This window comes from Salvia miltiorrhiza, chromosome 8 (genome assembly GCF_028751815.1).
Source record: "Salvia miltiorrhiza cultivar Shanhuang (shh) chromosome 8, IMPLAD_Smil_shh, whole genome shotgun sequence".
Classification (NCBI taxonomy): Eukaryota; Viridiplantae; Streptophyta; class Magnoliopsida; order Lamiales; family Lamiaceae; genus Salvia; species Salvia miltiorrhiza.
Genome location: NC_080394.1, coordinates 10,229,764 through 10,255,515, shown reverse-complemented (window position 1 = coordinate 10,255,515; position 25,752 = coordinate 10,229,764). Strand labels below are relative to the sequence as shown.

The window sequence follows — 25,752 nt, the reverse complement described above, 5'->3', positions numbered from 1 at the left end:
GGTAGGGTCTTTATAGGATTACTTAAAGTATTTTTGTTTATCAGTCCTCATGGATACGATACTATGCTTACTATTTCTGCAATAATTACACCGTGTTAGTTGCAGTATTTTTATTGCTAATAAAATAATGATCATGTAATTTGGAACAACCCAAAATGAAATATGTGTCATTAATTAATAATGGGACTGAGGAAGTATAAGTTTTCATTTGACAAAATTCCATAAAAAAAAAAAAAGTAATTATTGAGATTGAAGATATTACATATTTTTCAATGCACTTTATTTGTCCCACCTTTGTGAAATTTTAAATCTTAAAATTACATTTTTTTGTTCCCTATTGAAATGAAGTCATGTATTTTTTTTTTATCTCAAAATTATATTATTTTATCTTTTATTGAAAAATATTAAATTAATAATGATCAAATTAAAATTCTCAATAAAAATAAAATTATATTTCATGCAAATGATTAGAGATTGGAGATATTACATATTTTTCGTGCACTTTGTTTGTTCCACTTTTATGTAATTTTTCATCTCAAAATTACATTCTTTTATCTCTTAGTGAAAAGAAGTCATGTAATTTTTTTACTCAAAATTATATTTCTTTTTATCTTTTTATTGAAAAAAAATATTAAATTAGTAATTTTTTTTAGAACCATATTAAATTAGTAATTGATCAAATTAAAATTTTCAATAAATAATAAAAAATAAAAATTGGCCATCAAATTTCAATACAAATTAACAAAGCTACTTGAAATTTAAAATTAACAAAATAAAAATTGCCAATAAAATTTTAACTATTTATTTGACCAATTAATATATTGATTTCCTTTCCCTTATTGAATGGGAGAATACAAATATTCCTTTTATAGTAGTTTTTATTTGATAAAGTTTTGCAGAAAATGAATGTGGGATTTTAGATTTTAGAAAAAATTAAGTATATTTGTTAGATAAATAAATATGGAATTGCTTGAAGAATTAAAACAAATAGTATTATTAACAAAATATTTAAAATAAAATTCAAATTATAAATTGAATTATTATCATATTAATTAATAGGATTGTCTTTATTCCTTTTCAAGTCCAATAATCAAAGTAATATAAAGGGTAAGTATTGCAAATGAATGAAATTTGAGGGACGATGAAGCGCAGTCTGTTGATAAGACGTTTTACCTCCAACCAATAGGTCGGGGGTTCGAGTCACCTTAGGAGCTACAGTGTGAGTGAATTTTTTCCTTTCTTTGGTTGTAACAATTTTTTTTTTAAAAAAAAATGAAATTTGAGGAAAAATAGAATGGTGAAATTATAGAGTGCCACTTAGGCAAACTCCATTTTACAAGCATGAAATAAAAACTTTATGTATATAGTAACAAACTTAACATAGTGTAGAAGTATCCACTAACAAGAACAAACCAAATTAACCAATTAAATTAAGGTTTGTGGCAGTGCAAAGAATATGAAACTGAAACATGGGGCATTTGGAAAGAGATGCAACATCAATTACCAACACATGAATTCGTTTTAAAGAGTGCCTAAAAACATCAAAGCATCCATCATACACATTTCACCATTCTGTTGCGCCCCCTACAAGGTTTTACTTTTGCACAAAAAAATTGGGGCTATTAAAAAAAAAAAAAAGACGGCTTGAATTCCCAACCTCTTCTCGTCATCTGACTTTACATATACTATAATATTTACCGCTTGTTTTGATTTTGATTTTGGTGGTTGAGCAAAGCGCAAAATTGTGAAGACAGAAAGCAGAGCTAGGTTGGGGAAACAGTGTTGAGCATGGGTGCAGACGACCAGAGATCCGCACCATTGGATTCCGCTACGTGCAGGGTCAGATCCACCGGAACCAGGCACAGTCCCCTGCTTCTCAGATCACTGCTACTACTGTTCTTGCTATCTATTTCATCCTGTCAATTAAATTTCACCCAAACAATCAATACCAATACCAATACCAACTACTCCCTCCGTCCCATTAAAGTTGGCAACATTTCTATTTTGGGTGTCCCACTAAAGTTGGCCACTTTCTAAAAATGGCAAAAGTTTACTTTAATTAAGTCAACAATTACTCACTAATTTGGTCAACAATTGTAGGCCACTTTCTAAAAATACCAAAATTACTTTAATTAAGTCAACAATTACTTACTAATTTGGTCAACAATTGTAGGCCACACTCTATTAAAACATATAACACTCAATTTCTTAATCTCCGTGTCGAAATGAATGTTGCCAACTTTAGCGGGACGGAGGGAGTAGTATATATATATATATATATATACACATACGTACCCCGAGAGATACACAACTGTGGGGGGCGTCGGAGGAGGAGGGCGACGAGCGCTGCAAATATGGAGAACAGAGCACCTGCACCTGATCATGCAAAAATCTTATGTAACCCAACGCCTCGTGAAGCACTGATGCTGTATCCGTCTGCACATTCACAACTATCATTCATATCACCATCCATTTTTTTTACTCCTCTACACTTCATATTTCACCAACAACATTTAACTCATAAGAGAGGGGACCGCTTCAAATGTTGTTATTTGACTTTGTTTTCCCAATATGCTACAACATCACATCACGTGTATAATTAACAATTGTTTCATCTCTTTTGAGTTCATAGACTTGGTCACGTGGTTACGACTTACAACCTACCTACTGTGCTTTAATTCGCACCCTATACTAATGTCGTACACTAGGATTGCACAACTCGGAAAAAAAAAAGAGGTAATCAAATCAAATCAACAAAATAAAACGGAATATTAGCAAAAATATTTCTAGCCCAATAGTAGTTTACGGAATAGTAATTTCATCAGGAATTCAAACGGACCTTGCCAAACGGAGACACAAGCTGCTGCAACGCCGTTATTCTTTCACCGAGCTTCTCTTTCTTAACCACCTTTTTTTTTTTTTTTTTGATCAATTAAAAATTCATTAAAAAACTGGGGTGGTACTAGGAGTACCAAAAACATCAAACAAGTGGTGCAAACTCGTTGGAGCACCACAAAGTAAAAGAAACATTGTACTCGACAACATGGAATATTTTGTTCCAGCTCCAAAGCCTCCCTTTGACCTCATTAACAAGATTGGACACCTCCCAATTCTTGTTCTCAAACCTACTCTCATTCCTATACTTCCAGATCAGCCAAACAGTCCCAATCCAAAGAGCTTTAAGGAAGTTCTTGTTTCTTTTACCTCTTCCTCCTCCAATGAAAGATATGAAATGATCTTCGACTTTTTGTGGTTTAGCCGTTTCCATTCCAATCCATTGATGGATTTTGTCCCACACGCGATCGACTTTCGGACAATGGAGAAAAGAATGTTCAGATGTTTCCTCCCTCCACACACATGCATTGCACCACTGTTCTTCGGCTGGGATGAGGACATTCCTTTTGAGAAGGTTTTCGCAGGTTGGCAGCCTGTTACAAATGCTTCTCCAAGCTGTCACTCTGGCTTTGTGAGGAGCCGGTGCCGTCCACATTTGGGCACTAGCTACAATGTGTCTCCCAATATGATCACCTTCCGCCTTTGCGCACTCCTCATAGGCCGCTTTGGTCGAGAAGTTCCCCCCCGCTGCGTTCTTCCAGCTCCAGCCATCCATAAGTTCTAGGCAAGGAGAAAGCGTCCCAATGACTGACATCAAATTTTCCTCCATCTCCTTCTCCCTCTCCCTCAGCTCCCTTCGCCACTTGAGATCCCACACCCATCCTTCCTCCGTCCATTCCCCCGCCTCCTGCACATTACCATCTTTAAAGAGACTAAGATTAAAAAGTCTAGGGAAGAGGATCTTGAGGTGGCTGTTCCCCACCCACGTCTCACCCCAAAAACTGACCTCTCTACCATTCCCCATAATCCTTTGAATATTGCCACTAAACCACTTTTCTTCCTCCCTCCCTGCTCTCCCAACAATTTTCGACCACCATCCCTTCATCCCGCCCCTTTTCTCCACCCTCCACTCCCCTCCCACCTCTCTTGACAAATCCCCGTACAAGGATTTAATCACCCTGACCCACAGCGCCTCCCTCTCTACCAAGTACCTCCACACCCATTTAAACACCAAGACCTTGTTAAACCATTCAATGTTTCGAAAGCCCAATCCCCCTTGAAGCTTGTCGACACACATGTCTTTCCATTTGAACCAAGCAATAGACCTAGACACGCCACTTCCCCCCCACAAAAATTTTCCAAAAACGGAGTTGAGGTCGTGAATTACCGATTTAGGAATGAAGGAAAAAGACAATTGAAACACTGGGATGGCTTGAAGGACCGACTTCACAAGAACGATACGCCCTGCCAAAGAAAGAGATTTCTTCTTCCAACCTCTGATTTTCCTCAACACTTTTTCCACGACGCAACTCCATTCCACACTGCTATTCAACCGTCCCCCAACCTTGATACCGAGATAATTGAAAGGAAGAGATCCCTCCTTACAGTTGAGATAACCTGCCCACCTCCTTAAACACGCATTCTCGACACCAACTGCCATCAAGTTGCTCTTGTCGAAGTTGATTTTGAGCCCTGAAAGGAATTGGAAGAGAAGAAGGATCCTTTTAATAAAAGTCACATTCCCCTCGTTAGCTGCCAACAGGAAGATTGTGTCATCTGCATATTGAAGATGCGACACAGAAATTTTATCCATCCCCAGAACAGCCGGATCCACGAGCTGGAGATCAGTAGCTCTCTCCATCAGGGCATTTAACCCTTCGGCGATGACTAAAAAGAGGAAAGGGGACAACGGATCCCCCTGCCTAAGACCTCGTTCCATTTTGAAGACACCTGTGGATGATCCGTTCACCAGCACGCTGCCTGACGCCGAATCGAGGCATCCCTTCACCCAATTCCGCCATTTCTGATCGAAGTTCATACGACTGAATAAAGCATCAAGAAAATCCCATTGAACGGAGTCGTAAGCTTTAGCAAAATCGATCTTGAAGAAAATACGACCAATCTTCTTTTTCTTTGCTTCCGCAATTGCTTCGTTGAGAATAACCACTCCATCAAGAATGAACCGACCTTTGATAAAAGCGCACTGTTTGTCCGAGATTATAGACCCCATCACCATTTTCAGCCTCCCTGCAAGGATTTTTGCAATGATTTTGTATAAGCTATTGATCAGGGAGATCGGTCGGAACTCATCCAGCTTCTCTGCCCCTTCCTTCTTCGGGATAAGAACAATGAACGAAGTATTGCTTCCTTTTGGGATCCTCCCGTTCTCGAAAAACTCTTTCAGAACTTGGAGAAGATCATCCTTTACTGTTGACCATGCATTCTTCCAGAAGGAGAACGTGAACCCATCTGGACCAGGACTCTTGTCGCCACCACAGCTCCACACCGCCTCCTTGATTTCCTCCAAATCGAACTCCCTACACAGCCAGTTGCGTTCCTCATCAGAGAGTTTTTTCTTGAGGAAGTCATTGGGGAGGTTTGGCAGATTCCGTGTCCTTTTTTTGAAGAAGACTTCGAAGTGTTCCCGGACTTTGGATTTGACCTCCCCTGGATTTGACACCCACTGATTTCCAAAGTATAATCCCAAGATTTCATTCTTTTTCCTTCTCCCAAGAATCGCTCGGTGATAGAATCCCGTGTTAAGATCACCGCTTTTGAGCCACCGAACCTTTGCTTGCTGTTGCAAAACCCTTTGTTTGTCTTTCATCTGTAGGAAAATATTCGCTTGGATTTCATTTCTTCGAATGATTTCAGACTCCTCAATTCCATGCTCTTCATCTTTCTGGTCAAGAGCTTGCAATTCAATCTTCAAAACCTGTATCCTTTCATCAATATTCCCAAAAGTGGATTTATTCCATTCTTTCAGTTCCGTTTTCATTTTCTTCAATTTTTCACTGACCACGAAGCATCTCCATCCCGTCATTCCGTTCGCCGTCCACACTTTCCTAACCTGTTGTTCAAACTCCGGATGTGTCCCCCACACATTGAGGAATCTGAAAGGCCTTGGTCCCCAATCTTCTACTTTTGACACCAAAACAATAGGGCAATGATCCGAAATGGTGCGCTGCAGACCACGTCCCATCGACCCCTTCCATTGACGCAGCCACGCGTCGTTAACCAGAAACCTATCCAATTTACTTTTACACATCCCATTCGGCTTATACCACGTAAATTTTCGCCCTTGGGATCTGATTTCTGTAAGGCCGCTATTACCGATAAAGCTGTCGAAGGTTCTTGCATCTGCTGCCCCATAAGAATCCCCACTTCCAACTCTTTCTTCCCGCTTCCGCACTGCGTTAAAATCCCCCATCACACAGACACCCCGATCGGCATTTTGTTCCACTATATTTTTTATAACATCCCAAAGTCTAGATTTCTCTTCCGAACCAACTGGTGCATAGACATTAATGATGCAGCACACAACATCATCTTGAACCCATTTTCCATTCACCACCACAGCCCCGCTGACGTCCCATTTGCTAGAAGCTTGGAAAACGTTTTTATTCCAAGCACTAACCAAACCACCAGACCGCCCTTCAGAATTCCGAACCACAAGATCAAAATTATCAATTCCCCACCAAGAGTTACACACCGAGGAATCAAACTCAGTCATTTTTGTTTCTTGAAGGCAACAAAAGTCAATCTTTTGCATTTTGACAATCTCACTAACATCTTTCTGTTTCCCAATACTCCCAAGGCCCCGAATGTTATATGATAGAAAATTCATGAACACTTACTTGGTTTACTCCCAGCTTCTGTCCTCACGACGCCTTCCTCTTGGCACTCAATTTGCGCTGCCATCTCCTGATCTGTAAGTTGGCTTGAAAGCCCCAAAGTTTTCCCTAATTTCCAAATTTCCAAACTTTCGGTTTCCATATCCGCAATGAAGTTTCTCCATCCATTATTTTCTCCCTGTATTTGGCACACCTTCTTCGATTTCTTGCTCTGTTTCTTTTTGTTATTTCCGAGAGCTTTACCAGCGGTTTCTTTCTCGTTGATTTCCTGAAGAAAAAGGCTTCTCTCCTCATCTTCTGACTGTCGTTGTTGGCCCTCGCGTTCTTTGTCTTTCTCCGATCCAGACTCGGCTGAAAGCCTCGTTTGTTTGGCAAAAACTTGACAAAATGAACTCTCTCCTACCTGACCTCCCGCAAATCCATCTTCCCTTCCCACTGTGACTTCTTCCACAAAAAGAGATGCTGATTTTCCACTTGTTTGGGGGCTCGGGGAGACCAAACAGCAAGAGTCAAAAAAGGGTTGGGCCGAAAATGCTTCCTTATCTCCTGGGCCACTTTCTAGATGATGTGGGCCTTCCTCTTCTTTACTGGACTGCCCTTCAGTTGGGCCCTCGGTTCTACCCCCCTCACACAATGTTGGAATCGAATAGACTGTTTCTTGGGACAATGAAACGCTGCCGCCTTTGTAAAAATGCTTTTCGTCATCCTCGATAATAGCATCTGCCGGCCCCGTTGAGACATCCTCCGAAGACCAATCGGAGTCCGATTCCGTCCTCTCCTCCTCCGCCTGACATCTGACGCAGAGATTGGGTGCATCTCGGACCTCCTCGACACGAATTTTGAAACACGTCCCCTCGATCACGCAATCCAAAAGTCTATCGCATGAATGGAGGCCCGTGGCAACCTGAATGAAGGCTTCATCGAACTTTTCCTTTGTCGCGGTGCCTTCATGAATTTTACGAACCACACCAAAGCTAGCACATGCATCGTTGAAGAAACGAGGATTCCATGCATGTAAAGGCACACCCACCCATTTGGTCCAGACCACTCTTTGATGCGAAACATCGCCAATCTTCCATTTCCTACTCCACGAGAACCAGAACCGAAACCATTCGTCCATCTCTTTAAGGATTTCTTCAGTTGGATCTCCGCATGCACTCTGAAGGAGAACGAGATTCCCTCCAATTGTCGACACTTTCAGTTTCCCCGAACATTCTCCCATGATTTCGTCTTTGACCTCTTCCCACAAGAACTCCTTTTTCAGAAGACCGGTAACCGCCCCCTGTATCCAAGCTTTCTCCTCATCCGTTGGCTTGAAATGAAGTACTTCTTCCGCTCGTGTCTCCTTTCCTTCGTTTCCCGTGAGAATATCTTTAAAGGAAATTCCAGCTTTCCTGTCCGCTCTCTCAAAAACACGCGCTTTCTCCTGACTCTTATCAGGCTTCGGATCCTCCCGCCTTTCAGCCCTCAGTTCTCTCTCAAACCTTGGTTTGTAGACCCTGATTTTATAGCTGCCGATCCATAACGTGTTAAGATCCGCAAGCAACTTATCGGGAAAACTCACCCCCCCGAACCTAACAAAACCGAAAGCTTTCCCACGCAAATCCCTCTTTTTTGGACAAACAACTTCGGTAGGTTCCAAGACCGTGGCAAACTTTCTTCTCAGGAAATCCGCGCTGCAGCCGTCTGGCAAATTGTTGACGAAGAAAGTGGTGATCGCCTTATCCCTCCCATTCCACTCTCCCCTCGTCGATTGCCGCCCAAATCTACCACCATCTGTTCCATAAAAGGTTCTTCTCGAACTGAGGCTTGTGTTCCTAGGGTTTGGGTATCTTTGGTGTCGTGTCGGAGTTCTCTCGGAAAAAGGTTGGCCAGCCCTTCGTTTCCTCACCTCTCTCCATTCCATTTAAACCACCAATGAATTTGACAGCAGAAAAAATCACATCGGCTCAATCCAATTTCACAAAGATCCGAGATTGGACAATCGCCGGTCTGCTGCTGTCTCAGATCTGCACGACTGCAGCTACGAATGTGTCAACTTGGCGACGGAGTTCTGCTGAGAGCCAATTGCTGGGTGTTTCACGAACGGCGTCGGTGTGCTGCTGCGAAGGTCAGCTGGGAGCCAATCGGAGATCTGCTGGGAGCGGATTGCGCCGGTCTGCTGCTGCGTGTATTGGGCTTGCGATGTGCGGTTGAGCTCGGAGAGAAGAGGCAGCTACTGCCTCAAGCAGGGAATTTGGAGTAGGTTTGAACGAAGACGACGCGCTGGGCTCGGCGAACTGACGGCGGAGGAAGGTGAACGCCGGACAGCGCGGCTGACTGAGAAAGAGTTTAAAAGCGGACTGGTGCAGGGTCGGCTGACGGAGATGGATCTGGCGTCTGGATCTGGAGTGAGCGTCTGGATCTGGCGGCGGCGGAAATGGCGTGAGCGGTGGTGCGGCACTTGAAGGAGAAATGGCGGTGGTGCGTGAGCGGTGTTGCGGCACTTGAAGGAGAGATGGATCTGGCGTGAGCGTCTGGATCTGGCGGCGTCTGGAAATGGCGTCTGGATCTAGCTAGTTAAGCAGATGTGAGATCAGCAAAACAAAGATCTTGAAGCATATCTGGATCGGCAGAAACTGTGTTGCTGAGCCCCATTTCTGTTAAATCCACTTCTCCAAGAAGCTCTTCGGTGTCAAACGATGCATGTTTTTCTAGGAGCTCTCTTTCTTAACCACCTATTTCAACAAATCATTAAAACCACATTTTTTTTGTAGATTAACGAGCACATTAAGAAATACTAGTAACAATTTAGCCCACGTTTGGTTGGGTGTTTTTAGAGGTTGGAAAGGGAATCAAGTAATTGAATCCATTACTTGTTGTTTGGTTTGGGTAATGGGATAATCATTACCTTTACTTGAAGGTAACACAATCACCCAATTTGTTACCCCTCAAAATAGAGGGGAAACAAAAGAAAGGGAATCCCTTACTAATGATTCATTTCCATTGTTAAAACAAACACTCAATAAAAGTAATGGTTATTGTTACCATTCCACTTCTTTATTTGATTCCATTCCCTTTCCATTCCTCTACTTGAACCAAACGAGCACTTAGACTGAAACAAATTAGCATTCAAAACACACCTTTGCATGGCCGCCGGTGGAATTTTCCGATTTCGCCTTCTTACCATTCCTCTGAATACCTGTCGGGGCTCCGCGACAGCCCCCCGCACTCCGAGTACCCGACCCGTTTCTCTTCTTCTGCACCATCAAAAAATAAAAATAAAAATGAGAGGGAGAGAGAGAGAGATGGCGTAGTGGAGAATATATATATAGAGATAGTAGTGACATTGATATTTTTGGGTGGAGGATCGGGCATGCATGCGAGTCCGGGTTTGTGCTTGGCATTGGCGTAATCACCAAAACACAGCATTTTGGGAGCGTTGTTATTATCATCAGACGAGAAGGAAGAAGTTAAGCCGAAGCAGCCATCCGTTTCCAGACCGGAAACCTCATCGCTGAAAAGAAGCTGAGAGTAGCACCCGGGAGCTAACGGGTCATCCCCGAACCCGGTATTACCCGCCATTGATGCCGGAACCTTCCTTTTCTTCTTTTTAGATTAGATCAGATTTTAGAGAGAGAAAACCAAAGGAAAACACGGAGGCCTATATATATATATACATACATACATACATACATATCTGGGTAGCTATAGCTAGGCTATCCTCTATTAATGTGTTGTGTTTTTCAAACAATAGTAGTAGTATAGTAGTCTCTCTCTAGAAACAATGGTGGCTCTTTCTCTCTCTATACAGCATTTGAAGGAGGAAGATGAGGCGACAGCAAGATGAGGGGCTTCGGTATTGTCGTCGTCTCACAGTCAAACTTCCAAAGCCACCCGAGAAAACCGTGCTTTATTTATCCAAAGCGGGACGACGACCCGTACCCGCTGACCCGGGGGGTCCGGACCCGGTATAGGAATGGTAGGGCGTGGCAGAAGCTATGGCTGAGTTCCACTGAATGTGGCCCACTCGTCTTGCATGCATGGCATGACTCATCAATGACGGAAACATGTATGTTCCAATTCCTCGTTTCCATATACCTTCAATCCTACCTTTTTTTTTAATAAATAAATAAAATTTTAAAGTTTACGTAATGAATTTCAACCTGAGAAGTGCCTGTTTTATATATTAACCATTATATTATTATACTAATATACGCACATATTTAGTTAGTATTGCTTCTTCTTTTTTTGACTCTGGGGGAGTTAATTAGTATTGCTTGTTATGAAATTTATCACATTATAATTTTATAACTATATTAGTTTTTTTTTAGGTAATAACTATATTATTTATCACTATTAAAATATAAAATTAAACTTTTAAAATATGGGTACACGTGTGGGGAAGCATGAGAGAAAGCGTAAGTAAGTGTGGAAGAGACAACAAACAGTCTTTTCACAAATAATAATAATAATAATAATTGTATGTAAATGGGAATTGCATTAGCAGACATCTTTGGTCCATGCCCCTATGTCTATTTCTCCAACACACACTCCTCGTCCCTCGATCTTCTTCTCTCCAACTTCCAAAGCAACATGCATTTGACCACATTTTTTGATGCTCTTCATCACTCTCGTTTTCTATATTAAAAGACCGTTCTATTTTATTTTATTTTTATCTCATCATTATTATATTATATTCCTTCCGTTCCATTAAACACTTGTTATTATTTGACATAATTATTAGAAAAATTAGTTATTAAATAATAAAAATAATATTGAAGTGTAGGCCATAACTTTTTATCTGAGAAAATAATTTTTTTTTAAATGGGGCACAAAAAAAAAAATCATTGTTATTACTAGAACATAGAAAGTATTAGTACATTACATTTGTCTCTTTTTGGCAGACTCTTTAAATAATACTCCCTCCGTCCCACTAAAGTTGGCCACATTTTCTTTTTGGTCTGTCCCATTAAAGTTGGCCACTTTCTAAATAAGGAAAATTTTAACTTAATTAGGGCCACTAATTGAGTCACTAAGTAAACCCTAATTTGATTAAAATTGGAATTGGAATTAAATCTAAATCATTTTTAAAATAAACACACACAAACGCACACAACAGCCCCTTCTCCATTGTCTCTTCTTCTCCGGCGGGATGCCACCCCCATGGCCGCCGCTGCCGCCTCTCGCCCCTCCGGCCGCCGCCGCCGCCTCTCGCCCCTCCGGCCGGATGCCACTATTCTTCTCATCTGCGCCACTTCTCCCTCACCGCGTGATTTTGGGGGCTAGGGCTCCGATCTGGAAGAGAGCCCCAATTTTGGAGGGCCAGCGTTCTCCCCTTCTCGTCCCTACAGGTGGCGGCACTTCGGTTGGCAGCGGCCCCTGGATTCGGGGCCTAGGGTTCCGATCTGCTTTGCGGATATTTTTGGGGAACCAGAGCAAAGCAGCGGCGGCGGTGGCGCTCCTGGATTGGGGGCCTTGAAGAATAGGTTTGGGTGTCTCTGACCCCCGCCCGCCGCCCACCGCCTGACTCCCGTCGCTCGCCGCCCACCGCTCACCCCCCTGACTCCCGTCGCCCACCGCCTGTTCACAACTCACGAAAGTAAGCTTACCCAGATCTGTGATTTAAGACGACGGCGCACTCGAATTGTTTTTGGGAGGAATTGTTTCTTCCTTGAATTGTTTTCTTGAATTGTTTATGTGAATTGTTTCTTGAATTGGGAGGGAAACGAGGAAGACGAGGGGGACAGAGGGAGACGAGGGTGGCGGCGACTTCGCCGGAGGAGGGGGTGGGTGGCTGATGCCGGCGACTTCGCCGGAGGTGGGTGGCAGTCGATGAAGAAGAAATTGAAGGAGGAAGAAATTATTTTAATTAACTCAATAATTTGATGGGCCCCACTCAATTAAAACATAACACTCAATTTCTTAATATCCGTGTCGAAAAGAATGTTGCCATGTTTATTGGGACGGAGGGAGTAAATTTTAAATTTATTTACAACATTTAAAATCTAGAAAGAAGAAAAAGAAAATCAAAACCCCAGCCCATCCGATCCCCCCATCGCCCCCCTGTTTCACTCAAGCACCTACATCGTCGAGAGAGAAGAAGTAAAAGGAGGTGGTAGAGAGGGGGACGACGAGCCGGAGATAATTGCGCTGAAGAAGAAAAATGGGGTGGGTGGGTGGGGTTAAATTTTAATTTCTTTTTTCTAATTATATATATTTTTCCCTTTATTTTAGTTTTTATATATTTTTATTATAATTTCATTAAGGATAAAATAGTTTATTTATACAAAAATGGTTTGAATTAATATATTTTTATTTTTGTGGTTGTAATTAACCTTTTGTAGTGGATAAAATTCGACTGACCAGAGGTCAGCGAAATCCTCGCCAGAGAAATCAGCGAAGTCCTCGCCAGAGGAATCAGCGAAACCCTCGCCAGAGGAATCAGCGAAACCCTTGCCAGAGGAGTCAGCGAAGTCCTCGCCAGAGGAGTCAGCGAAATCCTCGCCAGAGGAATTATCGACATGATCCCTCTGCTCTGGTAGCGATATGATCTCTCTGCTCTGGCGGAGGCGGGATCCCTCTGTTTTGGCAGCGATACGATCCCTCTGCTCTGGCAGAGGCACGATCCCTCTGCTTTGGCAGCAGCGCCATAGTAAATATTTCAACACGAAAGTATACAAACTGGATTATAAGCTTACGAAAACCTAGTCAACGTGGCTGACTAGGTCAAACGAAGGTTACGGCAAGTGAACCCCGAAGAAGTCGGAACTGTTAAGGTTTCAAGGAGCATTCCAACAAACCCTAACCCTAATCATACCTCCGCAGCCCCATAATCTATAAATACTACCTCACTAACACAATAGAGGGGACGCCGTCATTAACATTCATACTGATACTTACGATCATTCGCATTTCAACACATTCTCTAGCACTATTCTGCCTCCACGCTCCCAGCCTTAGGTTTTCCGGTGATCAGATCAACCGGGATGACCCAACGGCCCTCGTTCATTGTTCAATCGCCTTCAACTCCGTCGACCAAATCGATCCGATTCACTATTTTATTTACTTTCAATTGCTTTCAATACGATTTTTATTACTATTATTTACTGACTTGAGCGTCGGAGGCCCTTCCATCGACACCCCCACCGGTGCTCTTCGGAGGGCTCTAACGTTACTTGTGGTCTCAGGTTGCTAGTGCCCGTCGATCCTGACGTGATTGACGTCACTTCCGTGATTGTTGGATTCATCCCCCACACCTTTTATTAAGAAAATTGGTTATTAAGGAATATTAACACTTAATTATATTATAATAAATTTTATTAAAATATTTAATTTAATAGTAGAGCATAGTGAAACATAGATTATTATGATATAGAGAATTAGAATTGAGTGAAACGAACTCAGTGAGAATGGTTAATTATGGAAATGGTACAATCAATGGCTAGAGCCGGAACTGCTCGTCGGGGGCTGATCTTGTATTGTACCTAGCCAAATTTTCAGGCAGTTTGTATAGTTTTTTTTTCCTCTAGAAAAACAAGTATAATAGTAAAATATTAGCAATCAATATTTTTATAGATTAAATAATTTTAATATATTACAAATAACCTAAGAATACATATTTAGTGACCTAGTTGTTTATGTTTGAAAAAATAATATTGATGTTGACATATACTCATCGATTGAAAATATTGAAAGATCTTATCGTTATCAATTGTTAATGAAATTCTAAAAATGACCACAAGCAAATTGAATTCCTCAACATAACGAGACGAACTGCAGCAACATGCTCTCAATTTGAATATGTAAAAGGACTTTGTGGCAAGGTCAAGCTCACCAGCTCTAGTATGGCAAGGTGCAATGCGATGGTGCGGTAAAAGTTGAGGTCTTGGGTTCGAGTTCATTATCATGAGATTTTTAAATTTCTTTATTTATTTATGTAAAAAAAAATTAAGAAAGGGAAGAAAAAAGACGTGGATACGCGATGCTCTGAATATTTTTGGGTGACGATGCATTTTGTTTTATTATATTCCGCTATATCTCATATATATATATATATAAAGGGTATTCGTTGAAAATGAATAAATTTGGTGAGACATTCATCTGAACTTTAACCTACCTTAGCCTGCGTATCGCTCTACTCCTAGTCCTAGGCACAACAACAATGAGTGAAGCCCACCCTAATCCCTTGGTGGCTCCGCTCCGTCCCCTGAGTACAACAACAATGAGTGGGGTGGGACGAGGATTGGTAAATAATTAATTCAAAAATTTCAAGGGTAATTTTATTCATAGCCCCTATTTTACTCACTGTAGCTCCTTATTAATAAAATAATAATTATAAAAATAATAGGACTATTTTCTCCCTACATGCTACAGCCCCCAAATTAAACGATTTTATAGCCCCCAAAATAATACGTACAAAATAAAATCTCCATATTTCCCCAAATTACGAAATAAACTCTCTCTCTCTCTCTCTCTCTCTCTCTTTGATGATATCTTTTCATCATTCCATAGTGTTGTGTTCATGTTGGATTTTTAATTATTCTTTTTCTTCAACTATGTAATTACTCATCTTTTCTAATGAATACAACTTCAAGAATTATGAGGCATACTTTTTCCATCTGAAATCTTGAGTATAGTACTACTAGTATTATATTTAGCAGACATCAAATGCCGGCGAACTCTCATCTTCTTGTGCACAAAAAAAAAAAAAAAAACAGGTATTGTTCTTGGTTCTCACTTATTTTAATGATTTGAAAAGTTGTTCTCTATGTTGTCCTGTGGATATGAGTGGATGTTTGATACGGCAAAAAATTCTCATCAGGTCTCTATTTTGTTTACAGTTTTTTGGGCTCTGCTGATTGTCGAAATACTATGCTCTGCTGTGGAGGAAGAAATCAAAACATGAAGCGAATAATAGAAGACGTGAATTTTAGGGGCTATAATAATAAGTTTTATGTAAAAAATTTAATTTAGGAGCTGTAAGGATAAAATAGTACTCCCTCCGTCCCAAACGAAATGTCATGTTTTCCTTTTTGGGCTGTCCCAAACGAAATGTCATGTTTCCTTTTTTGGCAATACACTCCCTCTCTATACTTAATACTCCCTCCGTCCACGAAATGAGTACCCATTTGTGGACGGCACGGGTTTTAAGAAATGTATGGAGTGTAGTGTGAATAGTTTAAGGGTCCCACTTTTTTAGTGTATTAATTAAAGAGATGTGTGGGGTACACTTGCCAAAAAGGGAAATGGGTACTCATTTCGTGGACGGACGAAAAAGGAAATATGGGTACTCATTTCGTGGACGGAGGGAGTATTTAAATAATTTACATCAATCCACTTTATCTACTTTATACACATTTCTTAATCTCTGTGCCGAAAAGAAATAAGACATTTCGTTTGGGACGGAGGGAGTACAATCATAATTATTTTTATAATTTTTTAAAATAAGAGGCTATAGTGAAAAAATTGGGGGCTGTATTTAAAATTACCCAAATTTCAATTATGGTAGTTTTCTTGAGGCCCAATAACTGGTATTTGAGTTTAATACCAAGATTTTATTATTTGCGTTGTGCAGAATCAGACTGCAGAGTTTGGTTTCATCATAGCTTAGCTTACTATAAAAAATTGTTGCATATAGAGCCATCTCTGATCTTTCTCAGCTTGTGACATCTAAGCTTATTTATTTTTATATCCTAGTTATTTTGTGTTGTGGATCTACCTGTGCCATCTTGTATTCTAATGCTCCTTTTTTGGATTTGGTCTCCTTAGTATATCGAAAATGTGTACTATAAATTCCTTTTTCCAGAATGTATCTTATTGGGCTGGTCTAGTGTCCCGGACTCTATAGAGCCCAACAACACATTGAGGCTAAAATGGGAATTTTGGGGTGTTAGTAGTGTTCATTTTACTATTTCCTCTCTCAAAAAAAAAAAAAAAGATTTCATTTTATTTAATTTCGTCAAGGTGTTGATTAAGAGAAAAAAAATAATTTTATTATCGTTTATTATTTTCATCAAATACCTTTCCAGTTTATCACTTTGATTTTTCATCTTTAACTATGATTTTCTTTCTATAACTCAAAAATTTTTCAATAATTTATAAGTTCAATTATCAAAATACTTTAACAATTTATAAACTCTTAAACAAGGCAAAGCCAAACCCCATGATCCGAGGGGTAAAAAATTTGCCCCCACTTATTTTAGTTTTTAGTGGGGTAAGATTTAGGCATTTTTATATTCTTATTATTAATTCAGTGTATTTATATTAATTAGGGTTATTAGCACCTAAATACACCAATTTTGAAGGTAGTTTGGTTTTGCACATAAACTTTGAAAGGTGCAAAAAAATACATGAACTTTAATGTTGTAAAAATTTTATCACAAATTCAAATATAAGATATTCGAACTCCATAAAAATCTTACGATTTACGAGTTTAGAGATGTATTATACGATATCTTTTAGAGGTGTCCAATACGATGTCACAAATTCAATTTATTCTCAAATTAAAGCTAACGTGACAAATCAAAATATCAACGTGTATTCATCGGACATTTTAAAAAATGACACCGTATAGGACATCTCTAAAAGATATCGTATAAGACATCTCTAAATTCGTAAATCGTAAGATTTTTATGGAGTTTGAATATCTAATATTTGAATTTGTGATAAAATTGCTACAACATTAAAGTTCATGTATTTTTTTACACCTTTCAAAATTCATGTGCAAAACCAAACTATCGCCAAAGTTGGTGTATTTAGGCGCCAATAACCCTATTAATTAAGATGGGGGCGGTAGCTCCATCACTCTAATCGAGTTCGTTGCTATTCTTCTCCCCTCGAACCCGAGTATGTCCAAGTTAAGTTTGTACTTTATTTTTTGTCTTTTTTATTTATTTAATTACAGTTTTTTGAAACAAAATATATGCATACTTCATTCAATTATTTAGGTAATTTCATTACATTTTTCTTGAAGGTTCTTTCACATTTGATTTCAATAAAGTCCACCTAGAGTTCAGGACAACCACATTGCGTTCACTATAAAATTAAATTAAATATTAAAAAGTTAGCTATACTAACCTTTTCGTGTGATACACAATAATAGTTATAATTAAAATAAAATATATTAAACTAAAATTTAAAAAATAAAAGAAATTAAATATGTTAAATGAGATTATATATTAATTTAGCGTTTCTATATTATAATATGCTACTTATTTTATAATAATTACGTAGTCATATTATATTTTTTTAGAACCACATAATTTAAAATTAAAATTACGAAAAAAATAAAAATGATTAAATTATTTAATATGTTTAAACTAACACAGCTTGTTAATTTTAAATTCATTTTTAAATATTAAAAGGTACTTTTATTATCTTTCATTTAAGATGTATTATATATTTCATTCAAAATATAATTAATTGAAAATGAAAAAAAAAATATCTTTATCAAAAAAATGACAAAAAAACATGAGGAAATTAAATTTGAGAAATTTAAAATTTAAAGATTAGTGACGATTAGTTGAGGGACTAGTAGTCGGTTAATTTGATTTTCATGTAATAAATATAAATTTTACATAGCTTAAGATATTAATATCTCTTTAATTTATAAAATTATCATTAAATCTTTATTGAAATGATTTTAAATTAAAAATTCTCTTTTTAATAAATTATAGATTATAAACAAGGGATTTTGGCAAATAAAATCATGAACTATTTCGAATTTACAATTTTAACATGACTTTTGAAGTGTGACAAATTAAATTACTATCTTTTCAATTTCGTCCCCCCAAATTTTTTTTTTTGTCGTTGGATTGTTGAGTTGGAGTTTACGTAGATTAGTTTGCCACATATTATTCATGTTACGATTTTATTTTCTATAAAATTGTTGGATATTGAAAATTACGATGCAAATATATGATACAATACATGGAGAATTTTTTAATTGAAACTGTATGAAACGATATCGTTTATGTCTAAGAAAAACGACGTCGTTTTTACTAATCCAGGTAAGCTCCAATTCAATATTTTGGCGATCGAAAAAAATTAGGTGAACGGAATTGTAGAAATTAAAAAAGTGATGATTTAATTCGCTACACTTCAAAGGTCACGTTAAAATTACAAATTTAAAATATTTCGTGATTTTATTTATCTAATGCCCTATAAACAATTATTTCAGAATTTAGTGAATTTTTGTGCGATCTAATCCTATCTGTCCATCTCTCTATCCCTTGTATAGTAGAAAGTGAAAAAAAAGGGCGAACGAGTACAACGACCTATCTCCACCCAAAATTACCAAAATCATTTCTAAAACCCTAGACAAAAACCCTAGCTTTTCCCCCAAATTCCACACGAACACAACAACAATGGCTTGGCGTGGTTCGCTTTCCAGATCTCTCATCTCCACAGCAAGGGCTTCCGCCTTCCGCTCTTCGCCGCCACTCTCCGCCCCAACCCGCCTCCTTTCTTCCCCGTTCGTCACCCCTCGCCTACGGCCCCGCCGCCTCTCCTTCTCCAACCCCAGGTCAGATTTAATGCTGATAATGTTATACATTTTCTACCTGCATAAGGGTTTCATGATCCTGTGAATGACCAGAATTGCTACATTTTGCTCGCTGAATTTGCCTAATTGTCTCACTTTCATGATTGGATTGTTATCATTTTAATTTTTACTCTTTGTTGAACTTGGATATTTTGGTTATCGAATTATTATTGGCGTTACAGGACATTGGGGGAACTTGGATGTGCGCAGTCGTTGCTTCCACTGAGTAGCATGGCCGGAGTACAGCTGACTTCACATTTGGCTCTCAACGTGCGGGCTTTCTGTGAGCTGTCCCACGGTACCTTCCGCCGTTCTTGTCAAGATCGCTAGTAGTTTCTTTGTGAGTCAAATACTGTTGTTTGAGGATAGTCATTGTGATAAATGTTCCTAAAGGAACTGGATTTTTTCTGAATCCTCCTATTAGTGTAACCAAATGCAAATATGCAATCACCCATGAGATAAAGTTTGGGGTATTTGAATTATATTTAACTTTGTCGAATTCGGTTGATAAAGAGATTTGGAATGATTGGGATTGATAGGGAGGATTGGAAAAGATGGGTGATTTCAGCCGCGCTTCCCGACAATCAAAGGCTCCCTGACACTACCTTGTAGGTTAATTTTATTCTTTGAATTGTAGTTCGAAGAACTTAGAAAGTAGAAGACACAAAATCATGCTTTTTTAACTTTTTATTTTTGTAAAATCTATTTTTTTTATTCTTTACATTTTAACAAATATGCAATATATATGCTAGGGCTGAGTATGATTAACGCTTAAAGTAACTATGTTCTTCTGGCTTCAATGTCGTTATGGAAGTTGTATTGCTGGTTGAGTCTATGATCATCACGTTTGTGTGCGCGTGTCAAGAATATATGTTCAGAGTCGTGCAAAGTAAACAATTGCTGTGAATGCCTTAGTTACTAGTTATCAAATATTAAAGACTTGTATACTAAATAACGAAAAGGTTTGATATACACGGATTTTGCAGTAGTTTTTTTCATTTTTTTGGGCTTTGGCACAAGATGTTTCATTGAAATTAAGGAGATTGAATTCTTGTATGTTATGCTGATTTGACTTGGTGGTCTCATATGTGAAAAAATGGAATACCATAAATTGATCCTTTCTGGCCTAGCGTTACCCAATTCGTGTATGTAGAAAGATGGCAAGATCTTCATTAGTTTCATACAGACTCTATCAGTCTATCGTAATTAGATTGGAGTTCCTTACTCACTTTCTCATTGTCTGTTCTGCACCACTATCATAGTGCTCAAGTAACAAGTGGCTCTACATGCTACTCTCCCTTGGAGTGTGAAACAGCTCAGCAAGCATGTCTTGTGTAAATTAACTTAATACGCTTAAATACTCTGTTTTGTATAAGATAAACACAGTTTCAGACTTTTTCTCTGCGATTGTCATTTACTCATCTTACGCTGTGGCAGGTACTTGAATGCATCTCTGGGTCTGGCACATTAGGAGCTCAAAGATCTTGGTCGGTTGGTGTGTCTTCCTGGAACTTTCCCTCATTACATAGGAAAAACAAATAAAGATAGGTCATTCCCTCCTTGCCTTTGCAGACTGAATTGCAATTAGTGGCTTAATGTGTTAAATTCTGAGACACTCAAAAGTGCTGCATTATTCATGCCTGCACATGCTTGAACTGTATATTGGAGTTTGATTCATCATGCTTTTTCGACTTTTGTGTTTACATATAGAGCATTGGCAATACGGTTGTCAACTTTCTTTTCCCTTTTAATTTGAAGTTTTACTTTTGCTCTGCACCACACTACCATTAGTTATACATCTAGTGCTTGTAGTCTCGGATGTTGAAACTTTGCCGCCAACTTAAGCTGTTGTTTTTTCGTGACCACCATTTTAGTTGGCAAAAGATAGTGTTCAATTCTACTAGGGTCTGTGACTGTGTGGCATCTATTTTGAATTCCTTTTAGATGGCTTTAATCCCACAACGCATGGCTTATTCTACTAGGGATGCCTCTGTACAATGAAATTCAGTGTGAACTGCTAAGAATTCTACTCCCTCCGTCCACAAATTGTTGAAGCCAATCAAATCTAAGTCTTCTTTTTTCTTGAATTGGGGGACGAGGGGAATGGAATTCGTACCCTGTCACCCACCCTTACAAAGCTACAGTGCTTGGGTAATCTAAAAGTCTTCTAATAAGGCTATAGTGTGCAATGTTTGTGATGTAACCTTGGTAGGAAGTAGTTGTCTCCGCAATCGACTTTATATTGCTATATAAATATATACTAGGTATATGCTTGTATCTAAAAACAGGCACCGAACAATGAATTTTAGTATTCAATTTATAAAATCAAGTATTTTTCTTAGTAAAATTTAAAAGCTAGAAATGTTAGATATTTTCTCAAGTGGAGCCATAAAACTAGAATCATGTAGTACATATGTGGATACCATAATAAACTTCCCAGCAACTTGCATGAAGTCCAGAGGGAATTATGACATTCAACTAGTTACCCAAAAATTGGTCAACTTGAAATCTTGAATTCAAGCCAACTTTGCTTTGTTCTACTCTTGGATATTTGGCAAAGACTCAAGTCACTCAATAGGGGTGTAAATCTCTGTGCGATTTGTATTGGACAACTATAGTTTTTTTTAGAGATAATAAATTAATTGAAATAGTTATGCGAGGAGCTTATTCAGAATTCCAAAGAAAAAAGGGATTGACGAAAATGGGCACATAGCACTGTGGCTGTGGCATGATATTTTGTGAAGTGGTCCTTTCATATGCTGTAGAGGTTATTTCTGTTCAAACATTCCCCACCAATTTATGCCTTACACATGATAAAGTTTATGATATATCTTGTCTTGGAGCGATCGAGCTACGTCCTATATCATCAATTATATATATCATAGGCACTAGGCATGCTGTTAGGACTCAGGTGTCCAAATAAAAAGGACTAAACAAAATCAGATAAAACCAAATTTATTTTTTATTATTTTGTGTTTTATAAAAAAGGTGTGGGAGGCCAAGGACTGTTTGGGATCGAAATGGGACCTTTGAGGATTATGCATTGTATACGAAAATAAAAACAAACAAGAGAGAGAGAGAGAGGTGAGCCACAGCGTTCTACTTTCACATCACTAAACTCAAAAGCTGGTAGTGCTGCTATTGAAGGAATACTGAACTTCTAAACTCATCAAAATAAATATTGTCACATTACATGAGTTTCTTTCTTGTGTATCATTTTATTTATACACGTTACTTGATTCAAGATCTGGCAAAACTTCACATGTAGAGATAAGCAGAAAGTAATGATGAGGAAATCTGACTTTGAAGCTGCAGTCTTGAGCTAATGGAATTCCCATGTGTTTCCATTTATGGCATAAAATCAGACAACTCTTGGTGCTCAAAATAGAAAAATTAAAATATAATCATCAAACATAGGATAGGAACGTCGTCTGCCTTGAGCACAAGTTCTAGTCTGTAAATACAGGTAATCCTGCAACAATTTTATGTAGATATGATGTTATTTTCGTTAAATTAAAATGAAAAGAGAGGGATGTCACTACTAGAAAATGTGGCGTCAACGATCGTTAATTTTCGACCTTAGCAACTGATTAATGACCGATTAAATTTATAAAATGCTAAATCAATATCCGTTCACACATGCTCCTTGTTTCTATTCGAAAACTAATTAATGTAATATTGTATATGAGTTGTAATAGATATAATAAACGATGATATTTCATTCAATCATAGACATAAAGACTGCTTCAGATTCAAATTATAGCCACTGGGTTGCAGTCCCTTTCAATAAGAAAACATATTAAGCAAAAAACATGTGAGAACATATAGCACCATAATTGCTCAAACTCCAAACTTTAGTTGCAAAGGAAAAGCCATCAATACATATCTTCTCACAATAATATCCATCTCATGACTGAAATTAAAAGTACCTTTCACTCACCAATAATGCTGCTATGTTCTCAACCAAAACCGAACAGTAAATTAATAAATGGATAAAAATCCAAAAAGTAAACACCAATATAATTGCATTATATATATCACTAATTAAGTAGAGATTTAGTAAAAGCTATCAATTAATCCATGTATTGGGCTTGCCAGTATAGTATTAAGCTATCAACTAGACTTTCTTTCTCTGATATTGGCCTTGCCAGTACAGTACAAGTCAGAAGAGACGATTAAAACAAAAAATAGAAAGAAATTGAACAGTTTAATTTAGTGAGACGAGATTTTTTATTTGAACGCAACTTGGGTAGGTGTCACTGTTGACACGAATATTAATCAATTAATTATACACAGTGCCAAGAATAGACGCCCCACGTAGATCCTCATGTTTCCAGAAAAGACCTAAAGAAAACTGGTTAAATGCCCCACAAATCTTTTTTATCTGCACCTATATACAAGTCTCAATACCACATTATTTCAACAGGACTACTTTTGTTTGCTTTTAGAACCACAACGCATGAATTATATGTATGATCATATACTTCTTCATCACCAAATTACACTATATATATATTACGAAACTTGGCGTAGTTTTTCCACTTTTCTGTGGATACTTTTCCATCTTTGTGTGGGTAGTGGACTAGTGGTCCTGCCTGCACGCGAGTATTTTTCCACCTTTGTGTGGTGTAGAGATCTCGCGCCTGTGTGCGGGTGGCTCTTGTAATTCTAAAAAAAAAAAAAAAAAACACTTGGGAGAGAATTAATTATATATGTATCCATATATGGAATTAGACATGTAATCCCCCGGCCCAATTATTAAAGGTAGCGCAAAAGAGGTAAATTCATATAAAAGTGAGAAAGATGAAAGTGATGCTATAGTTTGATGTAGGCAAGAATCTATTTATGATGGCAGGCAATATAAATTAGCAAAGCTTGTGAGTTTGATTTGACTAGAAATGGATCCAATTGTGTCCATTGATAGTCAACCTTTAGCTTTTCCAAACAGCTCCAATGGAACTTGGAGGTGAAGTTGATGAGTAGTAGTGGGGAATCTCAATCTCAATCTCAACATAGAAACCACCAAAGACACACCCTGAAAACCATGCATACATACATACATACATACGACCTGTGTGGGGACTTTATAATATACATATATATAGCCCAATATTATCTTGTTAACTACCCTCATTCCACTCCAATACTCTCCTTAACAAAAACCAATTAAATTTCTTTTTTCTTTATTGGACAAGAAAGAAAAGAAGAGAGATGATGCAAATTGAAGAAACAGATGAAGGAGGGTGGCTGAGTTTGAGGGCTAGTAGTCCTCCTCCACCAGCATCGGGCAAGATATTCTCGTGCAACTTCTGCAGGCGCAAATTCTACAGCTCTCAAGCATTGGGAGGGCACCAGAATGCTCACAAGAGAGAGAGGGGTCTGGTTAGACACTATCACTCCAAAAACATGATGATCATCATGTCCAGATCACTTGGGGTGCAGCCTCACTCTCTCATTCGAAAATCGCCCACACATACAGATGCAGCTCCCGCCACCTCTCCATTCCACGAACCACCACGCCCAGTTTGGCCCGGAAGTTTCACATTCCCACACAATCAAACTTGCTCCACTCCAGATATGCTTGATTTAAACCTTAAACTTTGATCTTTCAGTTTTAGTTTTATGTATTTGTAGCTACTAGGCTACTCTTTCAGTGAGCCGCCATGAATGCACAACACCATTTTCTGCTCATTATTTATCAACTTTGTATGTATGTATGTATGTGGAGTACAATAATGTACTTGCAGTTTAATATAATTATTCTATGCAAAGACTCGGAAACTATGCTTCACCTTGCTTCTTTTCAAAGTTATTTTTTCAGATCATCATTGAGATTTGAGAATATATATATATATATATATATACCTCAATTATCAAGATAAACTCGTTCAGATCTTCCTGAAAATGAGAAAACAACAAGCTAGGAGCCTAGGAAAGAATATATATGTGAAAGGTATCGATTTTGAGGGGATATATGGGGCATTAATTTAAGTTCCAACTCTAAAAACTTTTGAGGCTTCTCTATCCAGTGGCAGTATATATACAAGATATAATATGAAAACTAATACTATGTAACAGCAAATCTCATAGCAACGAAATAGACAGAGATGAAACTAGATTTGCTACTTCATAGCCATTATATATTGTGTTGATGAATTCTGTGTTAACATACTTTAAAAATGCAGATGCATATGTGTCTCCTGATCACTGTGTTTGTACGATTAATGCCCTTAAAAAGTTTATTAACCGTCTATTATTTAATAAAAAAGTTTGTATTTGATCATATTTAACGTATACTAGTATATTTACTATCTTGGTAAAAATCCTTTGTTTGGTTGCCCCAAAAGCTTACAATTATGGATATTAATTTAGAGAGTAGAAGTTGGGCGGCTGAAATGATGGAATGAAAACGACAACAAAACTGGGCGGTTTTGAGGGTTCCACACCTCTCTCACATACAATTATTGCAATTCACACTCACCTAGTTCCAATTCACGCAACTATTTGGATCCTAAACTTAATTTACTTATGTATTTTGTA

General features: G+C 38.3%; 2 protein-coding genes across 6 annotated transcripts; one reads left to right on the top strand and one right to left on the bottom strand.

Moving 5' to 3' along the window:
- Nucleotides 1-1,477: 1,477 nt before the first annotated feature.
- LOC131000898 (transcription factor bHLH113) lies at nt 1,478-10,564 on the bottom strand. 2 transcript variants are annotated; one of them, XM_057927038.1, is made up of 5 exons: nt 10,017-10,564; nt 9,812-9,928; nt 2,840-2,908; nt 2,296-2,376; nt 1,478-1,916 (listed from the first exon to the last, which is right to left on the bottom strand). In XM_057927038.1, exons 1-5 carry the CDS (start codon nt 10,251-10,253, stop codon nt 1,764-1,766), a joined length of 657 nt encoding a protein of 218 aa, XP_057783021.1. In that variant the 5' UTR covers nt 10,254-10,564; the 3' UTR covers nt 1,478-1,763. The 2 variants fall into 2 exon arrangements, with proteins under 2 accessions (XP_057783021.1, XP_057783020.1); XM_057927037.1 differs by having other exon boundaries at nt 2,296-2,436; nt 10,017-10,563.
- An 8,278-nt stretch (nt 10,565-18,842) lies between these two features.
- LOC131000933 (uncharacterized) lies at nt 18,843-20,988 on the top strand. Of its 4 annotated transcripts, XM_057927089.1 has the most exons (4): nt 18,902-19,194; nt 19,395-19,510; nt 19,752-19,820; nt 20,650-20,988. In XM_057927089.1, exons 1-3 carry the CDS (start codon nt 19,037-19,039, stop codon nt 19,772-19,774), a joined length of 297 nt encoding a protein of 98 aa, XP_057783072.1. In that variant the 5' UTR covers nt 18,902-19,036; the 3' UTR covers nt 19,775-19,820; nt 20,650-20,988. The 4 variants fall into 4 exon arrangements, with proteins under 4 accessions (XP_057783073.1, XP_057783071.1, XP_057783070.1 ...); XM_057927090.1 differs by lacking the exon at nt 19,752-19,820 and having other exon boundaries at nt 18,843-19,194; XM_057927088.1 differs by lacking the exon at nt 20,650-20,988 and having other exon boundaries at nt 18,901-19,194; nt 19,395-19,552; nt 19,752-19,823.
- Nucleotides 20,989-25,752: the final 4,764 nt, after the last annotated feature.

What these genes read in the sequence shown, in the direction of transcription:
- LOC131000898 (XM_057927037.1), bottom strand. Translation starts at nt 10,253, where the DNA reads ATGGCGGGTAATACCGGGTTCGGGGATGACCCGTTAGCTCCCGGGTGC. An exon ending in CCACCGGCGGCCATGCAAAG is followed by an intron (nt 2,909 to 9,811) that starts GTGTGTTTTGAA and finishes AAAAAAAAAAAG; the next exon opens with GTGGTTAAGAAAGAGAAGCT. An exon ending in TTGTGTCTCCGTTTGGCAAG is followed by an intron (nt 2,437 to 2,839) that starts GTCCGTTTGAAT and finishes GTGAATGTGCAG; the next exon opens with ACGGATACAGCATCAGTGCT.
- LOC131000933 (XM_057927087.1), top strand. Translation starts at nt 19,037, where the DNA reads ATGGCTTGGCGTGGTTCGCTTTCCAGATCTCTCATCTCCACAGCAAGG. An exon ending in CTCTCCTTCTCCAACCCCAG is followed by an intron (nt 19,195 to 19,394) that starts GTCAGATTTAAT and finishes TTGGCGTTACAG; the next exon opens with GACATTGGGGGAACTTGGAT.